Source organism: Crocodylus siamensis, chromosome 2 (assembly GCF_052110815.1).
Source record: "Crocodylus siamensis isolate JL-2025a chromosome 2, ASM5211081v1, whole genome shotgun sequence".
In the NCBI taxonomy this organism is placed as follows: domain Eukaryota; kingdom Metazoa; phylum Chordata; order Crocodylia; family Crocodylidae; genus Crocodylus; species Crocodylus siamensis.
In genome coordinates, this window is record NC_143396.1 from 162451195 (window position 1) to 162466280 (window position 15086).

Sequence of the window (15086 nt, forward strand, 5' to 3'; positions counted from 1 at the left end):
AAACACAAGGTGCGCTGCTGGTTTATAGAATCACAGAAGTCGGGTCGGAAGAGACCTTGTAGATCTTCAAGCCCGACCCCCTGCCTGGGCGGGAGAAAAAGACTGGGCTCAAATGAGTCCAGCCAGGTAGGCATCCAGCCTCGTGTTAAAGACCCCCAGTGTAGGAGCCAGCACCACTTCCCTTGGAAGTTGGTTCCAGATCCTAGCCACCCTAACTGTGAAGTAGTTCTTGCGGATGTCTAATCTAAATCTACTGTAATAACTTATGTCCATTGTTCCTTGTCATGCCATGAGGCGCTAGGGGAAACAGTGTCTCCCCTAAACCCTTCTGGTCCCCCCTAGCGAGTTTATAGACAGTCACCAGGTCCCCCCTCAGCCAGGTCCCCCCTCAGCCTTCTCTTGTGAAGGCTGAACAGGTTCAGGTCCTGCAGTCCTTCATTGTAGGGTCTGCCCTGTTGTCCCCGGATCACGCGGGTGGCCCTCCTCTGGACCCTCTCAATGTTGTCCACATCCCTTCTGAAGTGGGGCACACAGAACTGGATGCAGTACTCCAGCTGTGGCCTGACCAGCTTCGCATAGACGGGGAGGATCACCTCCCTGGCTCTACCTGAGATGCACCTGTCAGCCCATGTTCATCTTGGAGTCACTTGTACTGGTGATCTGAAAATGTGAAATGAATGCCACAGGAGCCCAGGTGAAATAAGTGTCAGTTGTGGGGATCGGTGTTACAGGCATATGGATAAATGTCGAGGAAGAGAACAGGAGTATTAGGAGAACATCAGAGCTACTTATTGAATGAAGTTGGCATGACATTTGGTGTTCTTAACCAAATCCTCCCAGGCTGCACAGCTGGGAACATTTAACTTTAAACAATCCCCATAGCTCTGGGGAGAAAGGGATGTAGGAGGGTGCAATGGCTGAACTGAAAGGTTTACAGTCCTCTGTGTGCCATAGAGACCAACTGAAGCACTGACTTGGACATTTATGGACAGTCTGGAGGTGTGGCAGGGCCACAGTCAGTGGATCCAAAGATCCTGTACAGGGTTGAAGCAGGTCTTACTGGTACTGCATTGGGGTTTTCTATTGGGTAACCAAATTTAAAGAATGGGTTTTTTTTAATGCTTCATACTTGTTTTTCTTAGGGAGCCTGTTGCTTCTGTCTGTGCAGGCACTTCATGACCTACCTTTGGGTTAGTGGGGTGGGTTCAGTGTCCCACATCAGGATTCTGGTTCTCTGTAAGAGCAACTTGCAAATGAAGACAGTGCTGGTTATACTCGGTATCAATAATGACTCCAAGATCCCTTTCTGCCTCCGTGCTCTCAAGAAGGGAGTTTTCCAGTCTATAAAAGTATGCTGTTGGTTTCTACTGCCCAAGTGCAGCACCCTGCACTTGTCAGTATTGAAACGCATCCTGTTTATGTCAGCCCACTCCTAGAACCTATCCAGGTCTTGTTGCAGTCTTTCCCTCCCTACTAGCGTGCTCACTTCACCCCAAATTTTGGTATCATCATCGAATTTAAACAGGTTGCATTTCACCCCATCGTCCAAATCGCTGATGAAGAAATTGAACAGCGCAGGCCCCAGGACCAAGCCCTGGGGGACTCCGCTGCCCACTTCCCGCCAGGTCGAATATGACCCGTCCACCACCACCCTCTGAGTACGACCCTTCAGCCAATCTGCAATCCATCTGACTGTGTAGGCATCAATGCCGCAGTCGCCTTGTTTTTTAATGAGGATGGGGTGGGAGACGGTGTCAAAGGCCGTGCTGAAGTCCAGAAAGACTACGTCCACGGCAACACCTGCATCCATTGCCTTTGGGACCTGATCATAAAAGGCAATCAGGTTGGTCTGACAAGACCTGCCCCTAATGAAACCGTGCTGGTTGCCCTTAAGCATCATCCCTGAAGCCAGCCCATCACAGATGGGCAATATTTACAGCCTGTCCAGCAACAGACACAAAACAAAATCACCGAGTATAACCAACACTGTCTTCATTTGCAAGTTGCTCTTACAGAGAACCAGAATCCTGATGTGGGACACTGAACCCACCCCACTAACCCAAAGGTAGGTCATGAAGTGCCTGCACAGACAGAAGCAACAGGCTCCCTAAGAAAAACAAGTATGAAGCATTAAAAAAAACCCATTCTTTAAATTTGGTTACCCAATAGAAAACCCCAATGCAGTACCAGTAAGACCTGCTTCAACCCTGTACAGGATCTTTGGATCCACTGACTGTGGCCCTGCCACACCTCCAGACTGTCCATAAATGTCCAAGTCAGTGCTTCAGTTGGTCTCTATGGCACATAGAGGACTGTAAACCTTTCAGTTCAGCCATTGCACCCTCCTACATCCCTTTCTCCCCAGAGCTATGGGGATTGTTTAAAGTTAAATGTTCCCAGCTGTGCAGCCTGGGAGGATTTGGTTAAGAACACCAAATGTCATGCCAACTTCATTCAATAAGTAGCTCTGATGTTCTCCTAATACTCCTGTTCTCTTCCTTGACATTTATCCATATGCCTGTAACACCGATCCCCACAACTGACACTTATTTCACCTGGGCTCCTGTGGCATTCATTTCACATTTTTAGATCACCAGTACAATACTGAGATAGTATATGAAGCAACACTGTACCGCTGCATTAGTTCTAATGACTTTATGCTTAGAAAGTGACTACAGGAATGGCATCATCTTGCAATTTCTGCTTTGTGTGAATTACCAAATCATATTTAAATTTACCAACAAAAATAACATTCATAAGCATTAGCCCTGCAGAGCAAGTGCCACATGTCAGAGTGAGTTGGTCTTATTGCCAGCACTCATCCAATACTGTCCCTTGAGACTCAGTCACAGACTCTTTAGTTTTGGGGATGGCAGATAAGTCAGGAAGAACACAACTGGACATGTTTTCTGCTTTGAAATTAAGGAAGCAAACAAAATAAAAGATGCTTACAATTAAAACAGGGCAAGACCCGACTGACTGAAATTATTTGTGCGGACAGACTACACAGAATATCCAAATGCGTTTGTGTAGTTTCTTTTCTGAACCCATCTCTACAGGGTAGAAGAAAGATTTAATTTGGACAACAGGGCTTGGTCTACTCCTTAAAATAACAGATCAGACCCCTGACTGATGTAGCTAATCTGGCAACATCTTTGTTAGGATGTAGTTGTACTGTAAGAGAAGTCCTCTGGCTGACAGCTGAAAGAATTATTTTGCTAAAGTAAGCAGCCTCTCCACTAGGGTGAGCCTGTTTTAACTGCAAACTCTTAGATTACTCCTGAGTGAAGATCATAAAGGTTTTTGCGCCAAGAAAGGTGTGGTGAAAATAGAAGATTAGGCAAAGAGAAAAACTACTTACCTGCTCTTCTTGTACGTCAGATTCTATGCTACAAATAATTTCAAAAAAAAGAACATGGTAATTTAGTGTTATCATTTTATCCACATCTTATCAGAATTATTTTGTCCATCAGATATCAGATCCAAACCCATTAAGTAATTCCTCATCCTTGTTTGGATTTTCACATGCTAAATTTTTATTTTTGTTTCTTGGGATTTATAGGCTTGCAAAATATAGACTAGACATTCATACACCAAATAAAACACTGCAAAAATATACATATTAGGGCAGTGGTTCTCAGCCTTTTTATAGGCTCAAGGTACCCGTTGGAAAATGCCAACTCTGGGGTTACATGTATTTTTTGACTAAAGAAATAGAGCATTTGTTACGTTGCAAAGAACGCAAAAAGACCATAACAGGTCAGAATGCTTTTAACACTGAAGTCCTACTTGAAATCTCTGGAAGTATCTTGTGATCATGTTTCCAAGGCTGTTTTACTTTTTTTTGGGAGGGGTGGGGGAGTGTTCACTTTTGCAAAGCCAGACTATGACACATTCCTAAACTGAAAGAAAAGCTATGCAGCTTTCTAAGGGCAGCTCACAAGAAGAATATAGCTCTTGCTCTAGAACAGGGGCGGACAAAATTTGGCCCACAGGCCACATCTGCCCTGCCAGACCATTCTATCTGGTCCACAGAGCATTTACAAAATTTAGAAAATTAATATTTATCTGCCCTGGCAGCCTGTCAGAGCTGACAAGAGCTGGGGGAAGTTGGACCCAGGGGGAGCCTCAGCAGGACTGAACAGCCCAGCCCTGCCCCACCCCCAGTCATTGCACACTCTGCCCCCACCCTGCTCCAGCACCACATGGGTACTGGCTGCATCACCAGTCCGGGGAGCAAGGGACTGCACGCACGTGTGTGTACGTGTGTACATAGGCTGAGTCCCACACGCACAGCCCACCATACACATGTACCCATACCTCCTTGCACTGCCATACAGGCAGACTTCCCCACATCCCCTCACACACCCTAGGCACCGAGCCCTCCACAAACCCCATACCCACCCACACCCTACATATCCACACACGTATGCGCTCTCACCCCACATACCCACGCACCCACAACCCCCCCACAAACCTATACCCAGCCCCCACAACATACAGGAGTAAGACTTCATTTTAAGCTATTGTGCAGTCACCTCTATGTACACTACACAAACACATGTAAACTGGGAAAAAAATATTTTTTTAAATCAAATTAATGAATACTGTAGATCAGCGGTTCTGAACCTTTTTCAGTCAACATACCCCTTGGTCTCAGAGTGAGACTTCACATACCCCCTTTCAATGGGAAATTATTTTTTTAGGCCCTTTGATCTGTGTTAGACAATGTATGAAATATCTCATGTATCCCTGATGAGGCTTCACGTACCCCCGATTCATAACCACTGCTGTAGATGTCTGTGTTTTAGAATATAATATGGTATTTTTCCGGTTCAGAGATGCCACAACCCCTTGCTGAAAGGAGTAATTCCAGGGACAAGGGGAGGAACTTCTGGTGGCAAAGGTCAGGGCATTAGGGGGAAGACTTTAGTCAAGGGGCAGGGCCCATGTGGCCTGCGACAGCTTGCCAAAACTTAGTAAGTGGCCCTCCACCCAAAATAATTGCCCGCTCCTGCTCTAGAAGGTGAAAGCGAAGAAAATGAGGTAAGATTGTAGAAACTATTTCTTGCTTTAGAGCTGTGGAGATACAGCAGACACAAAGATGGCTGCCCATCTTTGTTAGATAAGCAAACTGCCAAACTGGAAAACCTTGAGTGGAACCCTGCCCTCTGAAGGGGTGGGTTGGGGTGGGGAAACAAGCATGTAGCCTTGCGACCCTCTTGTATGAGGTAGACTTCAATTTAAAGATCCAAAACTAATGTAAAAAAAGGAAACCAAGTTCTTCCCCTGGCCTCAAGACCTCTCTCATATTCCCAAAGTGTAAACAATCCTCACTCTGCACCTTAAAGTGAACTCCTTCCATGTATTCCAGGTTGCTATTTAACTGAAGAAAGCTCAGCACTCTACCATGACACTTTAAAAGCGAAGTGCATGGATTTAGCATACTATGGGTAGCTGTTCAACAGCTGTAATTCTAAGGTAGTGAATCTCAACCAGGACCCAATGGCACTTTGGGGTGGCTTTAAAGTCCTTTTAAGGTGTCATAGGATGCCACATAACATGAGCACTGTTAGGTATGCAAACGTGATTCCTGCTTTTTTTAAGTGTCATTTGGGGGTTTTTTTTGACACTGGGATCTTCCGGTGTCAAATTCTGACACCACGTTGCAAATTAGCAGTGTGGCAAACAGGTGCACATGCACCATGTGTGGTTTGCAGCACCTTAAACAGCTTTGAGGTGCTGCAAACTGCACTTGCACACTTGTCTGGACACACCTAAGAGATTTCAGACAGGAGAATCCATAGTGTTAACAATATTCTAACCTGTGGTCTTTCCAAAGTCTTTGCAAAAAGAAAAATTGCTCTATTGTTTTTCTTGTGGTAAAAAAAGAAAAAGAAAACAAAGAGCTGACATTTTCCAAGGGGTGCCTCGAGTCTACAAAGGTTCTACCACTGTTCTAGGGTCTTGCCAACACACAGGAGTTGAACTGAATAAAGTAAAATTAATTTAGAAATCAATTTAACAAAATGAGCGTAACTGCTTTGTATAAAAGACAAATAAAAAGGCTGTCATCTTTATTTAGCATGCATCTTTATGGACTTATATTAAATACATATAAGATACCATAACCAATAGGCCAGAAGAGCAAGGCAGGGAGAGATCCCCCAATTTCCATAAAGTAGATGTGTACCCGAGATCCTCCCACTGGGAGGCTATAGTAGACTCTCATAAGCACATTGGACAGGTCTGCACCCTCTACTATACCACGTCATTCAAAAGTGATCTCAGCCTGGGGCACAGATCAATGCCCATCCTGGGCAGACATGTTGATGGAAAACTACCACATTTTTGTTATAATTTCTGGTGTTCCTGATCAAATTAGCCAAATCAGTTCCAAACCATATTGACTGAGCAGAACTCAATTGTTCCAAAAATCATATCAATTGAGCAGGCAGAACTCAATTGTTCTAGACACCATAAATAGTGCTACCAGAAGGATAAATTAGTGCAGATTTTTTTTTAATGTCCTATGCAGAGGCAGAACGGAACCAGATGAGGTTCAACGTAGAGAAATGCAAAGTGCTGCATCTGGGAAGGAAGAACCCCCAGCACACCTACAGGCTGGGCATCGCTAACCTGACCATTACTACGAATGAAAAGGATCTGGGGGTAACAACAGATCCCAGCATGAATATGAGCCAGCAGTACAACACTGTAGCCACCAGGGCCAATAATACTCTGGCATGCATCAACCAATGCATCTCCAGTAAAACTAAAGAAGTGATTTTCCCATTTTACTCTACATTGGTGCAGCTGCAGCTGGAGTATTGTATCCAGTTCTGGGCGCTGCACTTTAACAAGGACTTGCTAAAACTCAAGAGGGTCCAGAGAAGGGCTACCTGTATGATCAGGGACTTGCATGGCAAGCCATACAAGGAGAGCCTGAGGGATCTTGGATTCTTCAGCCTAAAAGAAAAAAAGACTGAGAGGGGACCTGATTGCGGCTTACCATTATATCAGAGGCCTACTTCAGGGACTCAGTGAACAACTGTTCACCAGCGTGCCCTGGGGAAAAACTAAAAATAATGGCCACAAACTCCTGGAAGATAGTTTCAGGTTGAACATTAGGAAAAACTTCTTCACAACTAGGGTGTCCAGACTATGGAACAAGCTCCCCCCAGAGGTGGTGCAATCATCTACCCTAGAGGTCTTCAAGAGAAGACTGGACGGTCACCTAGCTGGGGTCACCTGACTCCAGATGTCTTTCCTGCTCATGCAGTGGGCTGGACCTGATGATCCTATGATTCTATGCTTGCCTGGCAAAGGAAACATTATGACCATTGAGGCAGTTTTCCTAGTTGCACCTGAGGAAGACTGCTATCCTGGCACGGGGATAGTACCTGCCAATGTTATGTATCGTAAACTTCTCACTTAGCTGCTGAAGTGGGAAGATCTCAGCTTTATGCCCACTTTATGGAAAGGGGGGACTCCTCCCTAGCTTGTTCCTGGGGCCTTACGGCTAAGGGCAAGCGAAACTCTGGGGCATCCAACCCTCAAGCCTCTGGGCTTGGGTCTGCAAGTAGGATGTTCACCAAATGTTCTGGAAACATCTGAAGCCCCAGGTGGGGGTGGGATGTTTGCCAGTAGTAGGGCCACTTATGGTTCTGGACTGACTCATGGATTTGGAATTTGGTTTGGCTAATTTGGCTTGGAATATGGAATTTATTTATTTTATTTAAATTAAGTGGCTGGGGAAATAACATGACCATGATGGTGGCAGGGGAAATACCCTGACTGAGGTAATGCAATTAAAAAGGCATTGTGTAGTGGTGGGCTGCACCCTTGTCTGCTTGCAGACAGGACTCCTTACAAAAGCTTCATAGGGGTGGTAGAAAGAGAGAGAAGTTCCCCAGTTTTTATTGTCCTGATCTCTAATGCCTCTAGCAGAAAGCAGACAAGACTGCTTCTTGGATTACTAAGGAAAATGAAGGAAGAACCAGAAAACAAGTTAGGAAAGGAGATACTTTTCAATACATACTGGTTTGGTAAAACTTCATTTTCATCTTTTACCAGTCTGCCATTTTCTTCCTGGGCTTTATGTTTCCCCTCCTGCCAAAAAGGAGAACATATTTACAGGTCAAATCCAAAATTTTACCAGCTCCACCATAGATTTTACGTTTGCACACTGTCTGGGCTATTTGGTGAGGATTTTCAAAAGTGTTTAAACAACTTTTGGGAAGTGCAAGTCTCATTTGACTTTCCTTGGAATTTGGACTCTTCAGCTACTTTTGATAATCCCATCCTTTGATATTATGGACTAAAGTAGCACGCGACCATCAGTCTAAGGACATTAACCATCTCCTTCCCTGCTTTCTGCAGGGACCAGAACACAACTGAAAGATATCCCAACTGAGCTGAAACTGAATAGAATTCATTACCGTCTCCACCTGCTGGAGAGGAGAAACCTACACCACCACCTAGATTGGCACAGCAAAACTGGAAGTGCAAACATTACTGTACAGACTTATTTAAAATGTATTAATTAAATAAAAGCATATCCCCAGCCACATAACACTGCGTTATGACTACGACAATAAACTGTTATCTAAACCAGTGATGGAGAGAGTTTCAAGAGTCCTGGTAGCAGAACCCATGCCTATGGGGACGGTAAGGAATGTCAAGCAAAATTTGAACAGAGCCTAAATGTGAACCTGCCATAGATATGAGATGTAACAGATTAGTGTTGTGCTGAAGATGCATATGCCTGATCTTCTGACCCTGTCCATTCTACAAGCAGAGATGGACAACTCCATGAAGAAAAGAAAAGGACATCAAACCTCCCTCTCCTAATAAAGTGACCAAGTACTGTTGTTATTCAGTGCCTTACATTACAGAATGCTTGTGCTTAAATTAATTGTGTCATTGTGAACCAGTCAATGAATGCTTCACTGTGATGTTGACAAGAAGGATCTATCAATATTCAAAGCAATGACTTTATATTGAGGAATAATTAAAGTAACTAATCTATTGATCACATCTTGACCTCTCATGGACTAAGATCGAGTGCAAGAAGTACCTGAGGTCCTGGACGAAAGAGTCTGGGATGGAGGATGCTTGTCTGTAGTATCTGGGGGCATCCAAACCCCAAGACCTCTGGGCCTAGGCCTGCATGTAGGATGCCTACCAATGGACTTGGGAGTATCTGAAGTCCCAGGGTGACAGGCCTGGGATGGAGGATGCTCACCAGTTGTAGTGACATACATCGTGTTCAGAACGATTGAGTTTGCCTGCTCAATTGATCCAATTTTTGGAATGACTGAATTCTGCTCAATCAATATGATTTGGAACCAATTTGGCTAATTTAACCTGGAACATAAAATATATGATAGAAGACTGAAAAAAAACCAGTCAAGTTTGGGACACAGTGGTCAAAGTGTTAAAAGTCTGGTCAAAACTTATTCAAGAAAGACAGAAACATCTATGGTTTGTTTGGTAAAGCTAAATGGGACTAACATGTAGTTTTGCACATTCATTTTTGGGGTGTGGGGCAGACCTGACTTGAGGCAACGCCTGTGACCTTGCTCTCCAAAGTAGCGTCATCTGCTAATAATTTCAATACTATACAACACATATTGGTCATATGCAAAGATCCTGTATGTGTGTGCGCACATGCATGCATGCACACGCAACTATTTTGCATATTAGCTGAAGAGGGCAATTGCAACAGATTTGGATGCTGACAAGTTTTAAGCAGCTGCTTAAGCTGCACTATGCATACCTTAAAAGGTAACTTTCTTTAAAAAAATGCTTACTATTAAATAATATTGCTTTTAAAACACTTCTAAAAATTTGCTCTTTTATACATCCAAAAAGCAGCAGCTATTCACTAAGTTCTGCTACTTCATAATGTCAGGACTGGAATTTCCTGTTATCATGATGAACAGTTTTTTAAGTGCATTGTACTTAATCAGATAAAGCACTCAGAGTACCTTGCATATTACTGTGTGTTCTTCTTTAATAAAGCTGAAGAACAGTCACCTTCAAGATTCTGTCAATTATCTGGTAGGGAAGGATATGCTCTCTTACTAATTGCTGAAATTATTGCTTTTAAAATACATTTTTCAGGATCATACTGAAGAAAAAAAAAAAAACACATTTATTTTGTAGTGTGAGAGAATGAAATACAAAAAAAGGTTTTCCTATCTTAACTTCTACCCACATCAGCTGTGTAAATGAGGCATGATGGGAATGCATACACAGTCACATGAAGTACAAGGCACGACAACAGAAAATTAAATCATGTTTAAACATGAACAAACAAGAGTCACCAAAAGTGATGCTACCGTTTTTACTTCAGTCTTCTGGCAGCCTTTGCCTTGGACTAGAGTACTTTTGCTTTCTTGGATACTGTGATGGGTACGTGACCATCTGTGTCTTTCCCGTTTCAATTCCAGTTCAAGATGGTTGCTACAGTGTAACAAGATAGAATTAGGATCTGGTTTTAAAGTGGTCAAATACACAGCAATTAGAATGACTTAGTTTGCCCTCTTTTTATGTTAAAACCATTAATCCCCACTAAAAGAACTGCATTTCTGAATGATAAATTATTCCAGGTTTATCGGACCTGAATCTGCATGCTAGATCTATAGTCCAGTCTAACTTAATTTTGTGAATTATGCACCTGTCCATAGCTCCCTGAGGATTAAGAGACATGGCTAGTACTATAATAATTAGTGGTTTAAAAACAAATTAAAGCTGAATATGAAATCAAAAGCAAAACCCTCAACCAGTTCCTAGAATCACCTTTAATGTTCTTCCTATCACATTCAGTACTATCTATAACATCCTTTCCTACCGTTAGAGCCACCTAGTTCTAGGATATAGGGCCTCTTCAGTGAGAATGCCCTGCTGCACATCCCTGGGTGTTCAAGTCCAGGAACTGTTAAGCCAGAGGGTCTTACAACTGGTCTCAGTGCTATGGCACTAGTGGGGTGCGATTTGATCTCAGGTAACAGAAGTTAGATATGGTTTTGCAGATATTATATAAACACAATTAAATTTAGCATAATACCCTACTTACTTGAATCCATGACTCTCCCCCCACTTCCCCTGGAGTCAGCATGGGGAGAAAAAAGCCTTGTACTGAATTTGAGTATCTTCCCAGAGCAGGCAGCAGCTTAACTCCAGCTTTGGCCATGGGTTTAGGGCTGAAGCCAGAGCTGAGCTGCTGCCTACCTCAGACTGCAATAGCTTGTTTGCTGGAGAAAGGAGCACATAGCCCAGAAGAGTGCAGGAGATTTGAGGGAGGGAAGGAGAAGAGCAGGGGAACCTGCAGCCTGCCCCCCACTTACCCTGCCCCCAATGCCTGTGACTCATCTCCCCCATCCCCAGCCTATCCCTGTTCCCTAAGCTGTCCCCTCTGCCCTGTACCTTCTGCTCCAGTCCCTGGGTCTCAACCAAACCAGGACGGAGGCTGCTGCTACTTCTCCCATGCTGGGCTAGGCTGGGGTCATGCTACTTCTGACTGCCCTGGAAGACCAGACACACAGGCTTGCTAACCTAGTGAGGAGAGCTAGGTTTGCTGGGGGATGGAGACCAAAGCCCTGAGGTGAGAAAGTGGGTGACCTGGAGGAAGCACAAGCAGGAGTGAGCAAGAGGGGAGTCCTGCTCATTCTTCCTGAGAAATCAGAGCAATCAGCTAGTTAACTCAGGTGCCTGTACACAAATGCACTGAACCTAGGAAACGAGCAAAAAAAAAAATTGGAAGCCCTTGCACAGTCATGGAACTATGATGTGACTGGAATAACAGACACTTGGTAGGATAGCTCATATAACTGGAGCACTGTATGGATAGTTATAAACTGTTCAGGAAGGACAGGCAGGGGAGACAAAGAAGAGAGCTGCACTTCATGTTAACAAGCTGTTTGATTGCTCAGAGATCCAGTATAAAAATGGAGATAGGTCTGTTGAAAGTCTCTGGGTTAGTATCAGAGGAGTGAGCAATAAGGGTGATGTCACTGGGGGGGCGGGGAACGTCTGCTATAGACCACCAGACCAGGAGGATGAGACTTTCTCCAAATAGCTGGCGGATGTTTCCCTGATCACAGGCCCTGGTTCACATGAAGGACTTCAAAATCACCCTGACATCTGCTGGGAGGGCAATACTGCAGTGCGCAAGCTATCCAGGAAGTTTTTGGAGAGTATTGGGAACAACTTCCTGGCACAAGTGCTGGAGCGGCCAACTAGGGGTCATGCTCTTCTTGACCTGCTGCTCATAAACAGGGAAGAATTGATGGTGATTGTAGTAGCAGATGTCAACTTGGGCAGCAGTGACCATGAGATGACTGAATTCAGGATCCTGAGGAAAGGAAGGATGGAGAGCTGCAAAGTAAGGACCCACAACTTCAGGAAAGCAGACTTTGACTCACACAGGGAACTCACGGGCAGAATCTCCTGGGAAGCCAGTCTGAGGGACAGAGGAGTCCAGGAAAGCTGGCTTTACATTAAAGAAGCCTTACTGAAAGTGCAGGCACAAACCATCCCGATGCACTGGAAGACTAGCAAGTATGGCAGAAGACCCACTTAGCTTAGCAGGGAACTTTACAGTAAACTGAATCATAAGAAGGAAGCTCACAAGAAGTAGAACCGAGGGTGGTGAGGGAATTGGCCCAGTGTGATTACAGAACCATGGGCCATCATTTTTTAAAACTCACAGTGATTAGGAGAGGTCCCAGATGATTGGAAAAGGGAAAAATAATTCCCATATTTAAGAAACGGAAAAAGGAGGATCCAGGAGACTATAGACCAGTCAGCTTCACCTCAGTCCCTGGAAAAATCATGAAGCAGATCCTCTAAGCACTTGGAAGAGGTGATTAGGAACAGTCAGCATGGATTCACCAAGGGCAAATCATGCCTGACCAACCTGATTGCCCTCTATAATGAGATGACTGGCTCTGCAGATGCAGTATACCTTGACTTTAGCAAGGCTTTTGATACAAATCTCCCGCAACAGTCTCACAAGCAAGCTAAGGAAGTACGGGTTGGATGAATGGACTAAGGTAGAGAGAAAACTGGCTGGATCATCAGATCAGAGTATATTAGTCAATGGCCCAGTGTCTAGTTGGCAGCCAGTATTAAGTGGAGTGCCCCAGAGGTTGGTCCTAGAGCTGGTTTTGTTCAGTATGTAGAGTGCACCAGGAAAATGGCAAGTTTGTAGATGACATCAAGCTGGGGGGGAATAGCAGATACACTGGAGGGCAGGGTTAGGATTCAGAGAGACCTTGACAAATTGGAGAACTGGACCAAAAGAAATCTTATGAGGTTCAATAACGACAAGTACAAGGTCCTGCACTTAGGACAGAACAATCCTATGCACCAGTACAGGCTGGGGGCTGAGCAACAGCTTTGCAGAAAAGGTCCTAGGGTAATAGTGGACAATAAACTGAATAAGTCAGCAGCATGCCTTTGTTGCCAAGAAGGCTAACAGCATACTGAGCTGCATTGGTAGAAGTGTTGCCAACAGAACAAGGGAAGTGATTATCCCCCTCTATCCAGCACTGGCAAAACCACATCTGGAGTACTATGTCTAGTTTTGGGCCCATCACTACAGAAAGGATGTGGACAAGTTGGAGAAAGTCCTGCAAAGGGCTATGAAAATGGTGAAGGGGCTGGGGCACATAGCTTCTGAGAAAGGGCTGAGGGAATTGGGCTTATTTAGTTTAGAGAAGTCTGAGAGGGGATTTAATAGCAGCCTTCAACTACCTGATGACTGGTTCCAAAGAGGATGGAGCTAAATTGTTCTCAGTGGTGGCAGATGACAGAACAAGGAAAAATAGTCTCAAGTTGCAGCAAGGGATGTCTAGGTTAGATATTAGGAAAAAAAACTTCTCACTAGGAGGGTAGTAAAACACTGGAACAGGTTACCAGAGAGGTCAAGTCTCCATCCTTGGAGAAGTTTAAGGCCCAGCTAGACAAAACCTTGGCTGGGATGATCTAGTTGGGGATGGTCTTGCTTTGAGCAGGGGGTTGGACTAGATGACATCCTGAGGTCCCTTCCAACCCTAATTTTCTATGATTTTAAACAGAGCTGCAGCAGAAGGTAATGTGGAAGGGGGTAGAGGCAGACATATGGGAACAGGTGCCAGGGGTCAGGCACCGGAATGGTGGGGGCAGGCTGCAAGGGGTAGAGCCAGGGAGTGGGTGGCAAGCACAGGGCAAGGGGTAGCGGGGGAGGCAAAGACATGGAACAGCAGGAATAAAGTAGAGGAGCAGGCATGGGGGGCAGGCATAGGGGGACAAGAGGGAGGTGACTAAGGGGCAAGGGTCAGGCCCCTTGCCCCCCTCAGCAGTGGGAAGGGAAAATTTAAGATGACCTTCCTTCCACTAATTAGACTCTATATGTAAAATTATAAAATTTATTATAGCATTTAACAAAATTATAATTTTCCATGTATAGAATCTAATTACTGGGGGGGTTGTCTTAAAATTTGAAGATGTCTTGGATTCAGGTAATTATAGTATATGGTGCAGAGGTGTAATAAGTCTCTCTAGCTAACTCAGAAGCAAAGGGCACTGCTCTGCATACCAGCTGTGGCAGAGGGCTCTTATGTTAGTCCCATATGGAATATGCTGCAGTGATCTAAAAGCCAGAGGTGACAGACACACAAGTACTTCAGGAAGTTCTTATTTGAAAGGAAGACATTGTAACCACCAGTCAAAGGACGGAAGGAAGAGGATATCTGATTCGCTTATGCCATCAGAAGCAGCCAGAAGTGAAAAGTAATCAAAAAGAGTTGCAGACTCACAACAGAAGCCTTTCACTGGAGCAGGAACTTGAACATACAGCAAACAACCCTGATCTGCTTGGTCTAATCTAGAATGACTTCAACCTGCTCTCTCTCATTCAAATCTGTCTTGGCCAAGCATAGGAATATCTGCAATATCGCCCTACCTAGACCAAATGAAGAGAGATACGGACCAGCATACGGTCAGGCCATTACAAGACAGCTCTCAGAGAAGACAGGTGGGTACACCAATGAAAGTGACAGATACTATAATTTTGTGCACTATTACATTAAACTGAA

General features: G+C 44.5%; 2 protein-coding genes across 6 annotated transcripts in view; one reads left to right on the top strand and one right to left on the bottom strand.

The window, feature by feature from the left end:
• Positions 1-10292, top strand: part of GRSF1 (G-rich RNA sequence binding factor 1) — a 48279-nt gene extending 37987 nt beyond the window's left edge. Inside the window, exon 10 of one of the 2 annotated variants that reach the window (XM_090031985.1) lies at positions 8383-10292. The gene's annotated coding sequence lies outside the window, so the exon portion shown is untranslated. The remainder of the gene's footprint in view (positions 1-8382) is intronic. The other variant, XM_090031981.1, reaches the window with a different exon arrangement.
• RUFY3 (RUN and FYVE domain containing 3) overlaps positions 1-15086 on the bottom strand; it is a 93424-nt gene that overhangs the window by 6658 nt on the left and 71680 nt on the right. For all 4 annotated transcript variants that reach the window (XM_090031976.1, XM_090031975.1, XM_090031977.1 and 1 more), the window contains 3 exons: positions 10347-10470; positions 8042-8112; positions 3362-3389 (listed from right to left, as the gene is read on the bottom strand). In XM_090031976.1, the coding sequence (XP_089888102.1) occupies positions 3362-3389; positions 8042-8112; positions 10347-10470 (223 nt within the window). The remainder of the gene's footprint in view (positions 1-3361; positions 3390-8041; positions 8113-10346; positions 10471-15086) is intronic.